The 14,420-nt window shown below is 40.1% G+C and overlaps 3 protein-coding genes across 4 annotated transcripts; 1 reads left to right on the top strand and 2 right to left on the bottom strand.

Annotated features, from left to right (window-relative positions):
• The first annotated feature begins 715 nt into the window (after nt 1-715).
• LOC130724753 (uncharacterized) lies at nt 716-1,522 on the top strand. The gene is made up of 2 exons (XM_057576039.1): nt 716-1,102; nt 1,202-1,522. Exons 1-2 carry the CDS (start codon nt 716-718, stop codon nt 1,520-1,522), a joined length of 708 nt encoding a protein of 235 aa, XP_057432022.1.
• A 1,373-nt stretch (nt 1,523-2,895) lies between these two features.
• Nucleotides 2,896-3,561, bottom strand: LOC130724752 (uncharacterized). The gene is made up of 2 exons (XM_057576038.1): nt 3,226-3,561; nt 2,896-3,081 (listed from the first exon to the last, which is right to left on the bottom strand). The coding sequence occupies exons 1-2, from the start codon at nt 3,559-3,561 to the stop codon at nt 2,896-2,898; spliced, it is 522 nt and encodes a 173-aa protein (XP_057432021.1).
• A 6,161-nt stretch (nt 3,562-9,722) lies between these two features.
• Nucleotides 9,723-13,092, bottom strand: LOC130726367 (protein EIN6 ENHANCER). 2 transcript variants are annotated; one of them, XM_057577626.1, is made up of 4 exons: nt 12,932-13,092; nt 12,607-12,790; nt 11,830-11,897; nt 9,723-10,038 (listed from the first exon to the last, which is right to left on the bottom strand). In XM_057577626.1, exons 2-4 carry the CDS (start codon nt 12,779-12,781, stop codon nt 9,907-9,909), a joined length of 375 nt encoding a protein of 124 aa, XP_057433609.1. In that variant the 5' UTR covers nt 12,782-12,790; nt 12,932-13,092; the 3' UTR covers nt 9,723-9,906. The 2 variants fall into 2 exon arrangements, with proteins under 2 accessions (XP_057433609.1, XP_057433608.1); XM_057577625.1 differs by lacking the exon at nt 12,932-13,092 and having other exon boundaries at nt 12,607-12,796.
• Nucleotides 13,093-14,420: the final 1,328 nt, after the last annotated feature.

Raw genomic sequence — 14,420 nt, 5'->3', positions numbered from 1 at the left:
GCATGAGGAGACGAGTAGCTTCCACATGCCGTTCAGGGAGATGTCTATCACCCTGGACGATGTGTCGGCTATTCTCCATCTTCCCACAGGGTCGAGGTTCTACACTCCGGGCAGAGGGGAGCGAGATGAGGTTGCAGCGCTCTGCGCCCAGCTCCTGGGAGGATCTGTTGCTGATTATCTGCTTGAGTTTGAGGCGGCGGGTGGCCAGAACATTCGGTTCATTACTCTGAAGACCATGTACACGTCTGCTATGGATGGTATGTCTTAATCATTACTTTATTAAGTTGTATTTATTTTTAGCGTATTATTAATAATCGTTAACTTAATTCATTTCATTGTAGAGGGACGCTATGAGGATGCTGCTAGGATCTGGCTGGTGAACCAGCTTGGTGCCACCTTCTTTGCCAGCAAGAGTGGTGGTTACCACACTACTGTCTACTGGATCGGGATGCTTGAGGACCTCGGTCGCGTGTCGGAGTACGCGTGGGGTGCGATTGCGCTGGCATCGTTGTACGAACAGCTGAGTCGTGCTTCCCGCAGGAAGACAGCGCAGATCGGTGGGTTCACCTCCCACTTGCTGTCATGGGCGTACGAGTACATATCCAGCAGCGTCATTATCAGGACGGAGGTCCCCGGCTACACACAGGACCAGCCTAGGGCGCAGCGGTGGTCCACGTCTCGGATCGCGCATTCCGGACTCGATGAGAGACGAATCATGCTCGATGAGCTTACAGTGGATGATATCACATGGACCCCTTTTGAGGACCATCGAGATGTTCGACCACGGGATCCCAGGGCCCTCTATTCCGGCTACATCAGGACACCTTACGGACGGTCTGTGAGCCGACATCTACCAGAGCAGGTTATGCGCCAGTTTGGCTTCATACAGGACATCCCTCGACACCCCTCTGAGATCCAGACGACGGGGTCCCTTGCTGAGACCACAGATGCTGCCTATGCTGAGTTTGAGCCGCACCTCCGCCCTCAGGGGATACCTGCTACATATCCGGGAGAGGCGGTGGAGGGTTACATGAGGTGGTATAGCAGAGTGTCCCATGTGTTCATCATCCCTGAGGATAGGAGGGAGGAGCTTAGTGCCGTGGTAAGTTTGGATTCTAAACTTGTATATTATATTTTATTTTTATTCATTCAATTATGATTTTTGTTAATGAAATTATTTTTGTATATTATTTTTATGCAGTCTGCCATACGTAGGGGTGTGGAGTTGTTGGAGCAGTCCCTGGAGGTGCCAGGTGCTCTTGCTCCAGGGACACAGCCCCGAATCCTCACGGAGAGGGCGCTCGATCTCTTTCGACGGAGTTCCTTCGTTGGTACCCAGGGAGTTGCCTTTTCTGCTATTCGAGGAGCCGCAGCTGCGGGAGGCAGAGCTCGTGGAGGCAGACCCCGTGGAGGCGGAGCTCGTGGAGGCAGAGCTCGTGGAGAGGGTGATCCTGGAGAGGGTGTTCGTGGAGGTCGAGCGCGTGGACCCAGAGGTCGCAGGGGGCGGGGTCGGGGAGAGTGATTTTATTACACTTGTTATGTATATGTTAGGACTTTTTATGTTATGTTATGACTCTTACCTCGTTTTATTTACATGTGTTATATTTTTAGTCTTAATATTATGACTCTTATAATGAAAAAAACATAAACAACGACAACATAAATAATTCAAAGCATGTAGTAATCCATGACAATAAGTTAAACGGTTACACAACCAAATTAAACATACATAAGCAACACCGAAAACAAAATTATTCCTCTGTGATATCGATGAAGTCATGGGGTCCGCAATCTTTTGGGAATACCTTCACTAGGTTGGGCAATGTTATATTAAGATAACAAACAGTTCCTCTAGGTGCAAACACAACAACCTGCAAGTGAAATGTATACTTTAATTAAACCATGTTTATCTGTCCAAAAAATGAAGCAAGTTTCATGTTTAGGTTTCAGACCTTTTGGAGAACGAGAACAGATCCAACAGTTATGTCATTCGCAAATTCACTGTGAGTAAAGGCCTTGCGATGGATGCTAGCATCAACAGCACCCGTGGGGTCCTAAATTTTTGATATCGTTTGAGAAGTAAATAAGAACGGTTAGTCAAGGGGGACCAAAAACAAGGACAAGACATACCTTGAGGGTAACTTTCGCATCTCCAAACCCATTGGGAGTGCAAGATTTGATAACAGCAACAACATTCTCCACCCTCTCAACGTTCGCTGTCAGAGAGCCCAACGGAGTGGCTATTCCCCACTCTTGCAGGGCTGATAGCCAAGCATGTGAGTTGAAATCAGGATCAGTTTCGGTTGATCCATGATCTAGCACACGCCTCACGATTTCCTGGGTCGGAATGAGTGGTGTGTTAGGGGTGGATCTACGGACATACATGGCAGCCTGGATGGCGCCAGCCGGGCCAGGAATGAGAGGACGAGAGCTGCCAGAGTTGTTGGTTTGACCTTTGCAATGGCGGAGGAATGGATTTGGGTCTTGTTCCATTGTGTAGAATGAGGAGTAAGAAGAAGAGTCAAGACACAATAGACAGGAAGATGAGGAATGAAGAGTGAGAAGAAGAGGCAAGACACAACATAGATTTATAGCTCAGGAGTGCGGTCAAAACATTTAAGGTGTACTGGTGGATGGTAGAAGAGTGGTTGGGGCTGGTGGTTGAGAGTAATGTCAGGGTTGGTGGTGGAGGGTAATGAAAATGAAAATGACAAGAGTACATCAAATTAACATTACCAAAAGTACATCAAATTAACATTACCAAAAGTACACGCATGAACCTGCCAATCTACGATGATGTCTAGGTTTTCATCATTAACAACAACCTGTGATAAGGGCCACATTCTACCAAATTACAGAGAGTTTACAAATTAATATTACACAATACAAGAACATTCAATCTGTGGTGATGTCCACATAGTCCGCATGACCACTAAAAGCACCAAGCCAAGCTTGGAATTGTGCATCATACATGCCTAAACGTGGACCATATAGGTTGCGCCAGTATTTGGAGGCAAGATCAGCGTGCCAATCCCACTGGGGAGCAATAGTCGGCATAGGATGTCCAGGAGTTAATTGGAGCTGCATTTTAGAGAATAACCATAAAATTAGATAACTTCCACATACAAAAATTAATCGACAAGCTAGTATTAGATAACTTCCACATACAAAAATTAATCGACAAGCTAGGCAACTAAAATATTAGTGTATTTGGTCAAAATATACCTGTACCCAGTGATTTATCACATGTCCAATAGCTATAACAGTATGCTCATCTCGTGGGCCGGCTCCTATCAGTGGAAAGTATGTGTTACAACCCATAGAGGATAAGGATACGAGAACCAATTGGTACTTTGTGGCAACAAGGTATCCCATCTCTGGCAGTTGAAACCATTTGTCAGGGGTGGTCGGGTCACCAATAGGAAGAGTGAGACGATCATGTAAGCCATAAACAACATCTGTGCCCCACATCCTATTATACATTAACACATTGGTCTCAAGTTCTTGTATCAATGTAGCCCTAACCCAAGGCCAATCGTCCTGACCGGCGGAATGCCCCATTAATGCAGCAATGGATCTATAGCCACAGTTACCATCATCCTCAACATCTGTAATTGTGCCAATATATGGATGGAGAAATGCTGGAAAGTTACACATGAAATGGCTTGTATCAGACTTCTTCACACGCTTCTTCCTCTTTGCTGGTTGTGAAGACTTCTTTTCCTCTTTAATCTTCTTGTCAGTAAGTTCAAACGCTGAAGGATCACGAGTCAAGGATCCTATTGCTCGACCCTTGGGTTGTTTGCTCTCCTTCAACTTAGGAGTGCGGTTGGACTTTATCCGAAGCTCAGGAGTACATAGTGTACTCCTTTCAGGACAATATATCGCTTGAAACTTCCTCCTTACCATACTCTGCCCTCCGGTATCCAAAGAATGGAAATAACGTGTCAGTGCCTCAACTTCTGGGTGCATCTCTCCATGGTTTAGTCCGCAAATATCTGAGCTGCCAGTATCTGCAACAGGTACATGCTCCCAACTTAAGCTCTTCCAGAATGGATGAATGGCCTCGTACGGAATCCTCTCATAATCTGCAAGTTCACAGACATGTTACATTGAATCACAAATATAAATAATTGGAAGTAGTTGAGAGGAGAGTGGTTGACCGGTAACCTGCAAGTTGACAACCGCAAGGTAGTCCATGAGTCTCTCTCAATAAGCAATCGCATCTGCCGCCGCAGGCTCGCATTCTTGTCAGTTCAGCATCAATGAGTTTCAGGCATTTGATTGACACAAATCCCCTAATATTTGTGTAGAAAGGGGTCTTGAAAAGGTGATCAATTTTATTCATACTGCGCTCAAACGATGCTACTATCTCAGTGTGACGATTGGTGGTCAAACTATGCGACGCATCCCATGATGTGGCTAGGTCACCCTTACTGTTCCGCAACATCAACTTCAAGCTGGCATGTACACCTTCAGCCCTGCAAACCAACAACGCACATGTAAGAATTAATACTGTAATAATCTATGAAATGAAATACATATAACAAGTCATAACATAATTTTTGTACCTGTTACTTGTTGTTGTTCCAAAATGCATCACATGATTTGTCCATGCCTTGGCAAATTTCTGCTTGTGGACCAACCATGTAGTAGAACAATAAGTGGCAAATTTCAACTTGTGTTTATGCTTGCACATGTTAAACAATTCAATCCAATGAGCTTCAAATTCTGGAACTGTTGGAGCATCTACCAATTCGGCCCACTTGTCCATAACCTCTTGAGCAAAATCATCCGTGCCAACATACTCTTTGCACTTTGCCAAAACACACTTGTTGATGTGCCACAAGCATAGTAAATGGGTGGTGGTGGGAAGGCTTTGTGAAGCAGCACTCAATAAGGCAAGATCTCTGTCTGTCACAATCACTCTAGGCAACCTGGATTGGTCGGAAATCAGAGACTTCATACACTCCAATGCCCAAATGTAGTCATATGTGGTCTCACTGCCAATGTAACAGAATGCTATTGAGTATGTTTTATCCGTGGAGGTCAGGCCAACAATCTCGAGCAAGGGTAGTTTGTATTTGCTGGTCTTGTATGTGCAATCCATGATCACTACATATGGGAATGTGTTGAAAAGTTTGACGGCATTCGGATGAGCCCAAAATATATCTCTAATCACTTCCGATCCGGGTTCATTTCGTTCGAAGTGAACATACTTCTCACCGTCCAACTTCTTCAGCAAGTATTGTATCTCTGTCAGTGACCCACGAACGGATTGTCTGAACCGCTTGCAAACACCATATATTTGTTGGATGGTAGTCAGGTTTGAAGGATCTTTTTCCTTCAAGGATGCCAACATCTTTATAGGTGGAACCCAAGTCTTAGCCTGATTTATCACGTCCTCCTTCGCCTCACTATTCAGTCGACCAGCGTAATTGTGGCCAAGAAGTGACTCAGCTGCGAGATGGATGTGTCTACCGTCCATCACCTTCAACCACCAACCTTTATCATCTTTCGTACGTCGTCATTTTAGCCTCAAAGAACAACCTGTCTTTTGTGTTGACGTTCCTTCAACAAGATCCGGTTCTCTGTAGGGAATATACGCACCATGCTTCTCACACCCCAGAATGACATATTCTTTTCTTCCCTTAGCACCACTATCAGACTTTGTTGTCACCAAAACAAAATTATTTGCCATAGAAATGTCGCGAACCCATTTCATAAGATCATCTTTCAAAGGGAAACGCTGTTTCAGGATAAACAAGGCATAAGGCATAAAACAAGGCATAAACAAAGCATAAACAAAACATGCAAAAAATTGTGCAATGAGTACCTGATCAGTATGATACAAATGAGAGACATCTATAGATATAATCTGAGGTTCAACTAGTGATGGTTGCTCCTCTGGATTCTCATTTTCCAATCCAGCAACATGTATCAATTGTGATTCACAAAAAAAAAAGGACTCTGTCATCCCTGGAACAAAAACGGTAAATCAATAACCGACCCTATAACGGTAAATAAAATTCTGGTACTATAACGGAATATCATAATCCGATACATTAACGGAAATTCATTTACCGATGCAGTTCACGATACAGCAGCCTAAATTACCAACTTAACTAACTAAACTAACTACTTAAACTAACAACTAACTACTTAAACTAACTATAAATAAAGTACCAAATCTAACAACACTTACCAGAAGTTAAAAGCTTTCCCTTGGTGGTGGTGGTGTTGGTGGTGGTGGTGGTGGTGGAAATGTGGAGATGGTGGTGGTGGTGGGAAGGTGAAATGTGAGGGAGGAGTGGAGTAATGGTAGAATAAGGTAGTTTGGGCGAGTTATGGGGGGCTGGTGGGGGGTTGTTGGAGGGAGGAGTAATGGTGGAGGGGTTGGTGGAGGGAAGAGTAATGGTGAAAAGGTGATCAAACTGCCAGATTACCAATCGGTAAATGATATACCGATATAAATATACGAATCGGTTAATGATTAACCGATATTGTTCTTCTTGTTCTGGGTAATGGGATGAAGGTGTTCATACTGAGGAACAATAACGGTAAATGATTTACCGATTGGTATATTGACATCGGCATATCATTTACCGATGGGTAATTTTGGAATAAAAAAAAAGGCTGGGGCGCGTAGCCTAATGGGTGGGGCGCCAAACCCAAATCCCGAGCATGATTGTTGATGCTTCATGTGATACTTTGATCTCAGTAGGCCATGGGTTTGGTTGGTTTGGGTGGGAGAATTGAATTTTTTTTAAGTTTAACCATATGTATTTTTTTTAACAAAATCATATTTCATCCGATCGGATTCCTTAAAGATTAAAGGTCTTTCTAAAGATGTTTCTACTAAGATTGAATTTTCAACCGACTTAAACAATTACTTTTAACCGCTATGACGGACATTCATTAGAGTGGACTGAGTTGGGATATCAGGGAGGGTTTATTTCGTGCTTTTGAGGATTGGTGGAGCATTATCTCTGTGCTTGTGGCGTTGACCATTTATCTATGAACCTCCCCCTTTTCGCTCTAATGTTACATATTATGATACAGTAAAGGAGCTATATGACGATCTTCGTTGACGGTTTTCTATTGGCTGTGGACCTCGGATTCTTCATTTGAAGTTGGAATTGGCACGTTCTGATCAAAATGGGTAGAGTGTTGAAGAAGATTTGGGATGAGTTGTCCATATATATCACAAAGAGAGCTTGTATGGTGGAACTGAAAGATGTTTTGAAAAAAGGTGTCTGTAAAAATTGTGGGAGGCAAGGGCATGGGATTACTTCTTGCTTCAAAATTATTGGCTATTTAGAATGGTGGACTCCTGGACGTGGGAACGAAAAAAGCAATGGGAAAAGGAAAAGTGGTACCGTTGATTCTATCATACAGAGTGGCCATGGAAAAGCTCTTGTAGCTGTTGCTAATGTTGCTCAATTTTCTGCTTCATCCTCTTCTGGTTTGTACGTCCTGACGTCCTAAGACAGAAATGTCATTGGTCATGCTTTGATAGATGATCAATAAAACACCATCATAAATGTGATTAAATCCTTAAATAATAATTATGCCTCTAATGAAAAATTAATGGTTAGTCTTTTTTCCTCGAATATTAGATACGGGGGCGTCTTATCACATGATTGAAGACAAGCACTTGCTTGTGGATATCTTAGGTATTTTCCTTCTCCTATGGTGTCCACCTACCAATGTGTTCCATGAAGAGACAACAACACTTGGTGTCAATATGGTGATTCCACATGTTTATATGTTCCTCGATTAACTTGAAATTTGATCTCTTTTATGTATCAACAACTCTTGATACATGATTGCACTACGAAGGAGGTCCTGGTTTGGGTTCGTAAGATTCACATCAACGAAGGAGGCATTGGCAGCTATTAGATATGTGGATGGGTATCAAATTGGAGGTGCAGTTTTGTCTTTTGCGTTGGCTAGGTCTCCGATCAGTTTCGCTCTAAAGAGGGGCATTCATAAATCATAAGGCATATGTCAAGGATTCGACGATGAAGAAAGATGGGTTTGGTTCACCGTTTCCGTTAGGTGGTTCTGTTATGGTTTCAAAGTCTTGCGGGGGGGGGGGGGATTTTGATGTGGAAGAAGATTGATAACAGTGCCTCGCTCTTTTCTCCAAGAGAGGTGGAGATGTGTTTCTAACTTATGTAGGTGTTACGACAAGGGCCTTTGGTGGGTACCTAATGCAGCTTTATCCTTTATGTAGGTGTTCCTGTTTCCGGAAGCCTTATCCTTGGGTTGTGGCATTTCGTTGGTGTTGGGATGCTTTGTTGCTTGCCTCCTTGAGGGTGCGATCTGGAGGATGTTTTGGGTGCTTTCCGCACTGTTGTGGTTTTGGAAGAGACATTTCATTCACCACCTAAGGTGCTTTCACATGATGGTGGTTGTATCTACGAGAGAGGGGAGAGGTTCATCATATCTCTCCCTTGTTCATTGTATCCTTTTGATTCATGACCTCGTGGGTGTGAAGTAAAAGTCTTTATTCGTACGGGTCGCCTATATAAGTTATGAAGAGTGGAAGGACTCATCTTTTTGGAGGCACACGAAAGGAATCAACTAATGTTTTTGTCAACGGAACTTTCGGAGCCCCGAGTGTTATGACTAGGGCAAGGAGTGTCCTCCTAATGGGCAAGCTTTTGGGTATGATGTATGATTGTACATATGCAACTACTCTAAACCAGATTGTGGCTCGAATTCATGCATGCAAACCTCCTTAGGAGTGGTGGCTTGTTGTTGGTTTCTTTTTGGTCTAGTTTTTCGGTTTTTGGGTGTGTTTCTTTGGTGACTAATTGGCTGGTTGAGTTGTCTTTGTATTTTGTAGTTTTTTTATCGTGCTTGGGATTTTGTTCATCTCTAGTCTTTTGGTTGTGCTTGTTGGGGTTTCGTTGTTGCTCTACTTTTTTTTCTCAAACTGGTTGTATAGTCTGGTCTTGGGGGGCGTGTCTGTGTGGTTCTTTTGCGGAGTTGGCCTTTTTGGATTATCTAATTGATTTATAACTCTTATAGCTTACCTTAAAATTTTATTAAACCATACATCTTAGAATACAAATACGGTTTAAATTTTTTTAAGCTATAATTTATATTGAATTGTGCTATTTTTAGGAAAAAAATTGTAAATTGGAAAGAGAAGGTATAAATGGGGTTGAGGAGAAATTGTTTACATGCAAAACTAAACGAAGGATGAGAGGCAAGTGATATACACATTCTCAAGGAATAAGAGAGGCAATGAGTATTTTAAAATATGAAAATTTGGCTTTCATGTGAGAGAGAATGTAGTGTTTGAGTGTCTCACTATTTAGAATGAGAATGAGGACTAGAAATTATAGTATACAAAGTATATTAAAGTCATTTTTAAAGTTATTAGGATTTCATATGGAAAATAACTTAAAATTTTCTTAAAACAAATTAAAACTTCAAATAAATAAGTCATTATTAACTTTATTCAATTATGAAAAGGTTAAACATCAAAATTAGTTCAATGGTTATATTTATAAATTGGTTTTATTTTCCCCTCCCCCCATTGCAAACAAAACAAGGTAATGATTATATTCCCTCACTTCCCCTCTCCTCTCCTCACGTGAACCAAACACATTAATTCCCTCCCCTACATCCTTCCCCCATCCTTTCTGTCGAACCAAACAGTTCCTGAATAGAATGAAGTCTTCGATTTAGTATGTGCAACATCATGATTAGTAATTAATAAATTGGCAATGCTATTTATCAATAGAAATCTTGTAATTTACAAAATATCAGACAAGACCAAATTAGGGACAAAGAGCGACATTATACATGGTAAACACATCCTAAAAAGTTGTTAAAGTAAGAATGAAGGGATAAGAATAAGGTGTCTCATAAGTCAGGAAAGCCATAAAACTACTTGAGAACTACTGCTGCATTTCTTAGAGCTAGGTATCTCTGCACATAATCATTAGGAAGCGCCCTGATGATCTTGAAAACATCGGTGTTTGCATATCGGAGGGTAGTCCTAGGATCATAGTAAGGTGCCTGCAGGGTAAACTAATTAATTAGTTCTCTAGTATAAGAATACTAATAAACATCCTCAATTAATTAAATAAAAAGAGAGACATTTTGTTCAGGTCCAACATTGACTAGAGATATGGCCAAACTATGCTTTACTATAGGGCAGAGCAATTCTCACCCTAAGCTAGCTTTTGAGGTAGAGTCTAACCCAAATTCTAAGGTAATCCACACCAAGCGAATATAAAATCCATAAACAAATTCCATATGTAAGTTTTTTTAGCATGTAGCCAATTCAGTTAAAAAGATTAAACTATATTTAAGCTAAGCCTGCATAATAAGAAGATGTTGAAAAGACATTGGCGTGACATCTAAACAAACCAAAACCAAGCTATAGACGACAAAGAAATCAAGTTAAAGCACTACGACTTGATAAGATGAGAGACATATCAGATATTATTCAGGCAGTTGAGTCAATCAAGTATTCCTTATTCAATTCATTTGGAGCGTTCTGTCTTTGGATCAAGGAGAAAGAGAATTACAAAGAGAAGATAGATAACGCACTATAGAAATTCCTCACAATATTCACCTATTTCCAAACTAGAAAAATTCTTAATTTCCCACGAGTATCAACAAAGATGAAAGATCTAAACCTCAACCAGACCTGTGCTTTTAAACTAGGTCAGGTTGAACACATTTCAGTGCAAAATTCTGAATCTGATGTGATGTACAATGAATCATGTCTTATCTTCCCTGTACTTATCAAACTAAGAAAGCTAAAGCTCAGAATATTGAAAAATGAACATAATACGCTAACACAGATTCAACCCTTTAAACAATCTTAGTGATGTGTGTCTGAAACATAGATAGTAGAACATTAAAGAGCTTCATCTCAGCAGTGAAAAATTCAATGGCTGCTATATTGAGTTGCAACTGCTGAAGATAAAAGCACCATGGACAACAACAAAAACTTTATCCCACTAAATGAGGTCGGCTATATGGACCACACTAAACCATTGAGCTCGATCAGAAACCAGATTTTGAGAAATATTATTGACAATGAGATCATTTATCAAAAGCAACATGGACAATTAAAGTAAATGTTGTAGGCATTCAAATGCAATGTCTCATATCTCCTATTGTTCACTTGATATTTTATTAGCTTGGCTGAAATGAATTAGTCTAAACTCTAAAGGTAGCTGTTGTGTTCAAAGTTCTGAGCAGGAAGATGGGGAAAATAAACAGCTTATGCTAGCCAATAGCTATTACTGTTGAACGACAAGGAACTGCAGAGATGTTTAATTTTGACTAGTCTGTCGGGAAAATAAAAAGGCTATGCTAGCTAATAGGTATTATTGCCGAACAAGGAACTGCACCAATGTTTACTTTTGAGTAGTTTGTCGAGCATCCTAAGATGAGAATCAATAGTTCTTAGCACTAAGCCATAAGAAGACAAAGTAAGCTAAATTTTCAACGTAACATGAAGATAAAATCACAAATTTTGAAAGTTAGCACAAAAGCGAGATGTGTGTGATTATTTGAGATTTATATGCTATATAGATTCAATAAGATGTTAAAGTATTTCCAGTGACAAGAAATAGATGGAACATAATTAGTTTCATAGTTTCTACATAAAAGGGTGAGAATGGCCTTTTAAATCAAAATTTTGCAAACTTGTTTCACAAATGCAAACCACTTTCTGTCCTTGTAAACCAGAGTTATTTTGCTAAAACTTATTCTAAGAAGTGTAATGGCTAATAATAATAACCGTATTCAGCAAAATACCACTCAAGAAGAATAATCAACATAACTACATACCTCATAGCCTGTAATATCACAAATTCTCTTGCAGGGATGCATGGAGGGGGGTGACTCAATATTGACATCTGCAAGACAATCCAACCAATAAAAAAGATAAACAATTAAATGCTTTGACATGAATAGTAAACATAACATGGGGGAAAAGTGGAATTGGACTATGAGTCTCCAGCACTGAGTTTGAACAATTAAAAATTCTTCCATTATTTTTTTCTTATTAATATAAAAGAAGAAATATCCTTAGAGAAAAAAGGAGTAACCAGTAGCACAGTGGTAGCTCCATCTCTCTTTACATTGGAGATAGACTGTACTTAAACATTCATGAGTAATAACTAAAGAGAAATCATGCAACCAGTCTATCACACAGAAAATTCAGGGATCCTGATACAACCAATTTCCCTGCCACCCTTAAATTGCGGTCCACACCCGCAATTGCAACCGAATTTTGGACAACGGCATCACGTCCTACAATGACGGCTGCATCAAAATGCATTTGTCTGCAACTCCGCAACGCAACAGGATCCACAATTTAAAACCCTACCCTACCCCCAGCCATTCAAAATTTCAAATAGCCTCCAACTAATCTCTTTCAAATTTATGGCCAAAATAGCAAACTAAACCATCACTCTACTTCTGATAGTAAGACTTCTCACTTAAAGTTCAACCAACAACACAAATTGTTCTTAAACAACCCACCAAAACTTCCAAGAAACAAAACTACAAAACAATTTTCCATAACAAAGCATAAACAGATAATGGGTGTGAGTGAAATCTCACAATTGGGTTGATCAGGAGGGTAATTCTGATAATTCTCAGCTTGAATAATCTGCTTAAGATGTTTCCAGTGCCTCCCTCTAGATTGGCCTTTAGGGTATTTCTCATGCATCTGAACTCTCTTAAAACTGAGGTAATTCGGCAGCACTAGCTCAGCGTCCACTACCTCTGCTTCCATCTTATCACCCTTCATCATAAACACACACACAAAAAAATAACAAAAATTTTCAGTAATTGGTTTCTGGTAGAAAGAAACACCTAATAATAACAACGTAGTAAACCTAAATAATACGAGCATGCTAAAAAAGGAAAATACCAACTGTGTTACCTTTCCTAATCGGCGTTCGCAGGTGGTGGCGGTGTTTTCGCCTCAACAATTGAAAATCTTCAATTCATACATTCGCCACTTTATTTTATCTTTAATTTTATTTTGGGTTCGAGTATTTCAATAGTTTCACTTTCAAGTTTCAACAAGGACCGGGTTGGTCCAGGCTTCGTTTCGTTTGGTTCTATAGAAAAGAAAAGTAAATGAAAGAAAAGGATAAGAAATAAAGAGGAGAGAAAACACAAATTACTATTTATTATTTTTGGTTAAAAAATGTAGGGCAAGGGGATGATATCCTAGTCTAAGGAAGTAGAAGTTGTAGAGTTGAAAGAGTATTTATAGAAGACTTACATTTACCTTACTTCAAAGAGACTAGTGGATTCAATCTGTGATTTGTCAGGTACGAGACTCTATTATGCTCCATTAGACCAATCTCTTGAGATTAGAAAACACGCTGGAAAGAATAAATAATGTGGGGCCCACCTAAAATTGTTTCTCTGCTTAGAGCATATCGAATCCAAACTTTTAGAGTTGGGTTCTTAAGCTAAGGAAAAATTATGAGCACAAAAACTCATCTTCACTTGTCAAAATTGAATCCAGAAACTTGCAAATAAAGTCAAAGCCAACGTGACAACAATAAAAGTTAATAAACAATTCATCTTTGCCTTTGATGAGGGTTTGAAGTGTGATTGAGAGAGAGAGAGAGAGGATAGGGTTTTGTGGTTCAAAAGTGGGTAGTGATGGTTCAAAAGTGGGTAGTGATCAGTTCAACCAGCTTTGAGTTCGTTTGGGCTCCAAATGACTTGTTGTGTAGGTTGATTTTGGTCCATTTGGCTCACTTTAAAAAAACGAGTCAATTTTTTATTTTTTTTTCTAGTTGTTCTAGGTCATTTTTTGCCCTTTTTTTTCATTTTCTAGGTACTTTGGGCCACCTTTTACCCGTCTTTTTGTTGACAGTTTTGGCACCCAAAAAATGTGTATTTATACACTAGAAATAGCACACCCATTGCAATTTTTTACCACAACTTTTTTACTTTCACAATTTCATTCTTCTCATGGCATTCAACTACTTATCTAGCGTTTTTTTTTCTTGTCCAAATCCACAATATCCGAGTTTCGACTACCACTGCCACCGCCATTCAAAACCAACCACCTCAATTCGGTGACAATTCTTAAAGTCCATATCATTTTGTGTATTTACCACCACATACTGCTACCACCAAACTTGTGTATGCCATAAATTAGTGATAGCGAAGAGAATGTACTGAAACACAATTTTAGCATACGCTTGCGTCTGAAGAGCCAAAATTCTCTACTCAAGAAGGCCTAGTGAATATAACCCTCAGAGAAGATAGATTTACCTAAAAAAACGTGACAAGTTCAATGCTCAAGAAGATACACTTCTTAATCAGAGCTAACTCAACATTTCAAAGGACCCGACCATGGAAAATGATCAAAAGTCACAAAATTTTTGAGATAGAATTAAAGGGGA

This window comes from Lotus japonicus, chromosome 6 (assembly GCF_012489685.1).
Source record: "Lotus japonicus ecotype B-129 chromosome 6, LjGifu_v1.2".
NCBI classification, from domain to species: Eukaryota; Viridiplantae; Streptophyta; class Magnoliopsida; order Fabales; family Fabaceae; genus Lotus; species Lotus japonicus.
The sequence above is the reverse complement of the archived record's forward strand: the minus strand, read 5'-3'. Positions and strand labels throughout refer to the sequence as shown.

Excerpts from the sequence above, each read along its gene's own strand:
- LOC130724753 (XM_057576039.1), top strand. The coding sequence starts at position 716 with ATGCTCGATGAGCTTACAGTGGATGATATCACATGGACCCCTTTTGAG. Across the intron at positions 1,103-1,201 it reads GGGAGGAGCTTAGTGCCGTG|TCTGCCATACGTAGGGGTGT; the intron begins GTAAGTTTGGAT and ends ATTTTTATGCAG.
- LOC130724752 (XM_057576038.1), bottom strand. The coding sequence starts at position 3,561 with ATGGGGCATTCCGCCGGTCAGGACGATTGGCCTTGGGTTAGGGCTACA. Across the intron at positions 3,082-3,225 it reads TGATAAATCACTGGGTACAG|CTCCAATTAACTCCTGGACA; the intron begins GTATATTTTGAC and ends TCTAAAATGCAG.
- LOC130726367 (XM_057577625.1), bottom strand. The coding sequence starts at position 12,796 with ATGAAGGGTGATAAGATGGAAGCAGAGGTAGTGGACGCTGAGCTAGTG. Across the intron at positions 11,898-12,606 it reads CCCTCCTGATCAACCCAATT|ATGTCAATATTGAGTCACCC; the intron begins GTGAGATTTCAC and ends ATTGTCTTGCAG. Across the intron at positions 10,039-11,829 it reads GTGATATTACAGGCTATGAG|GCACCTTACTATGATCCTAG; the intron begins GTATGTAGTTAT and ends TTTACCCTGCAG.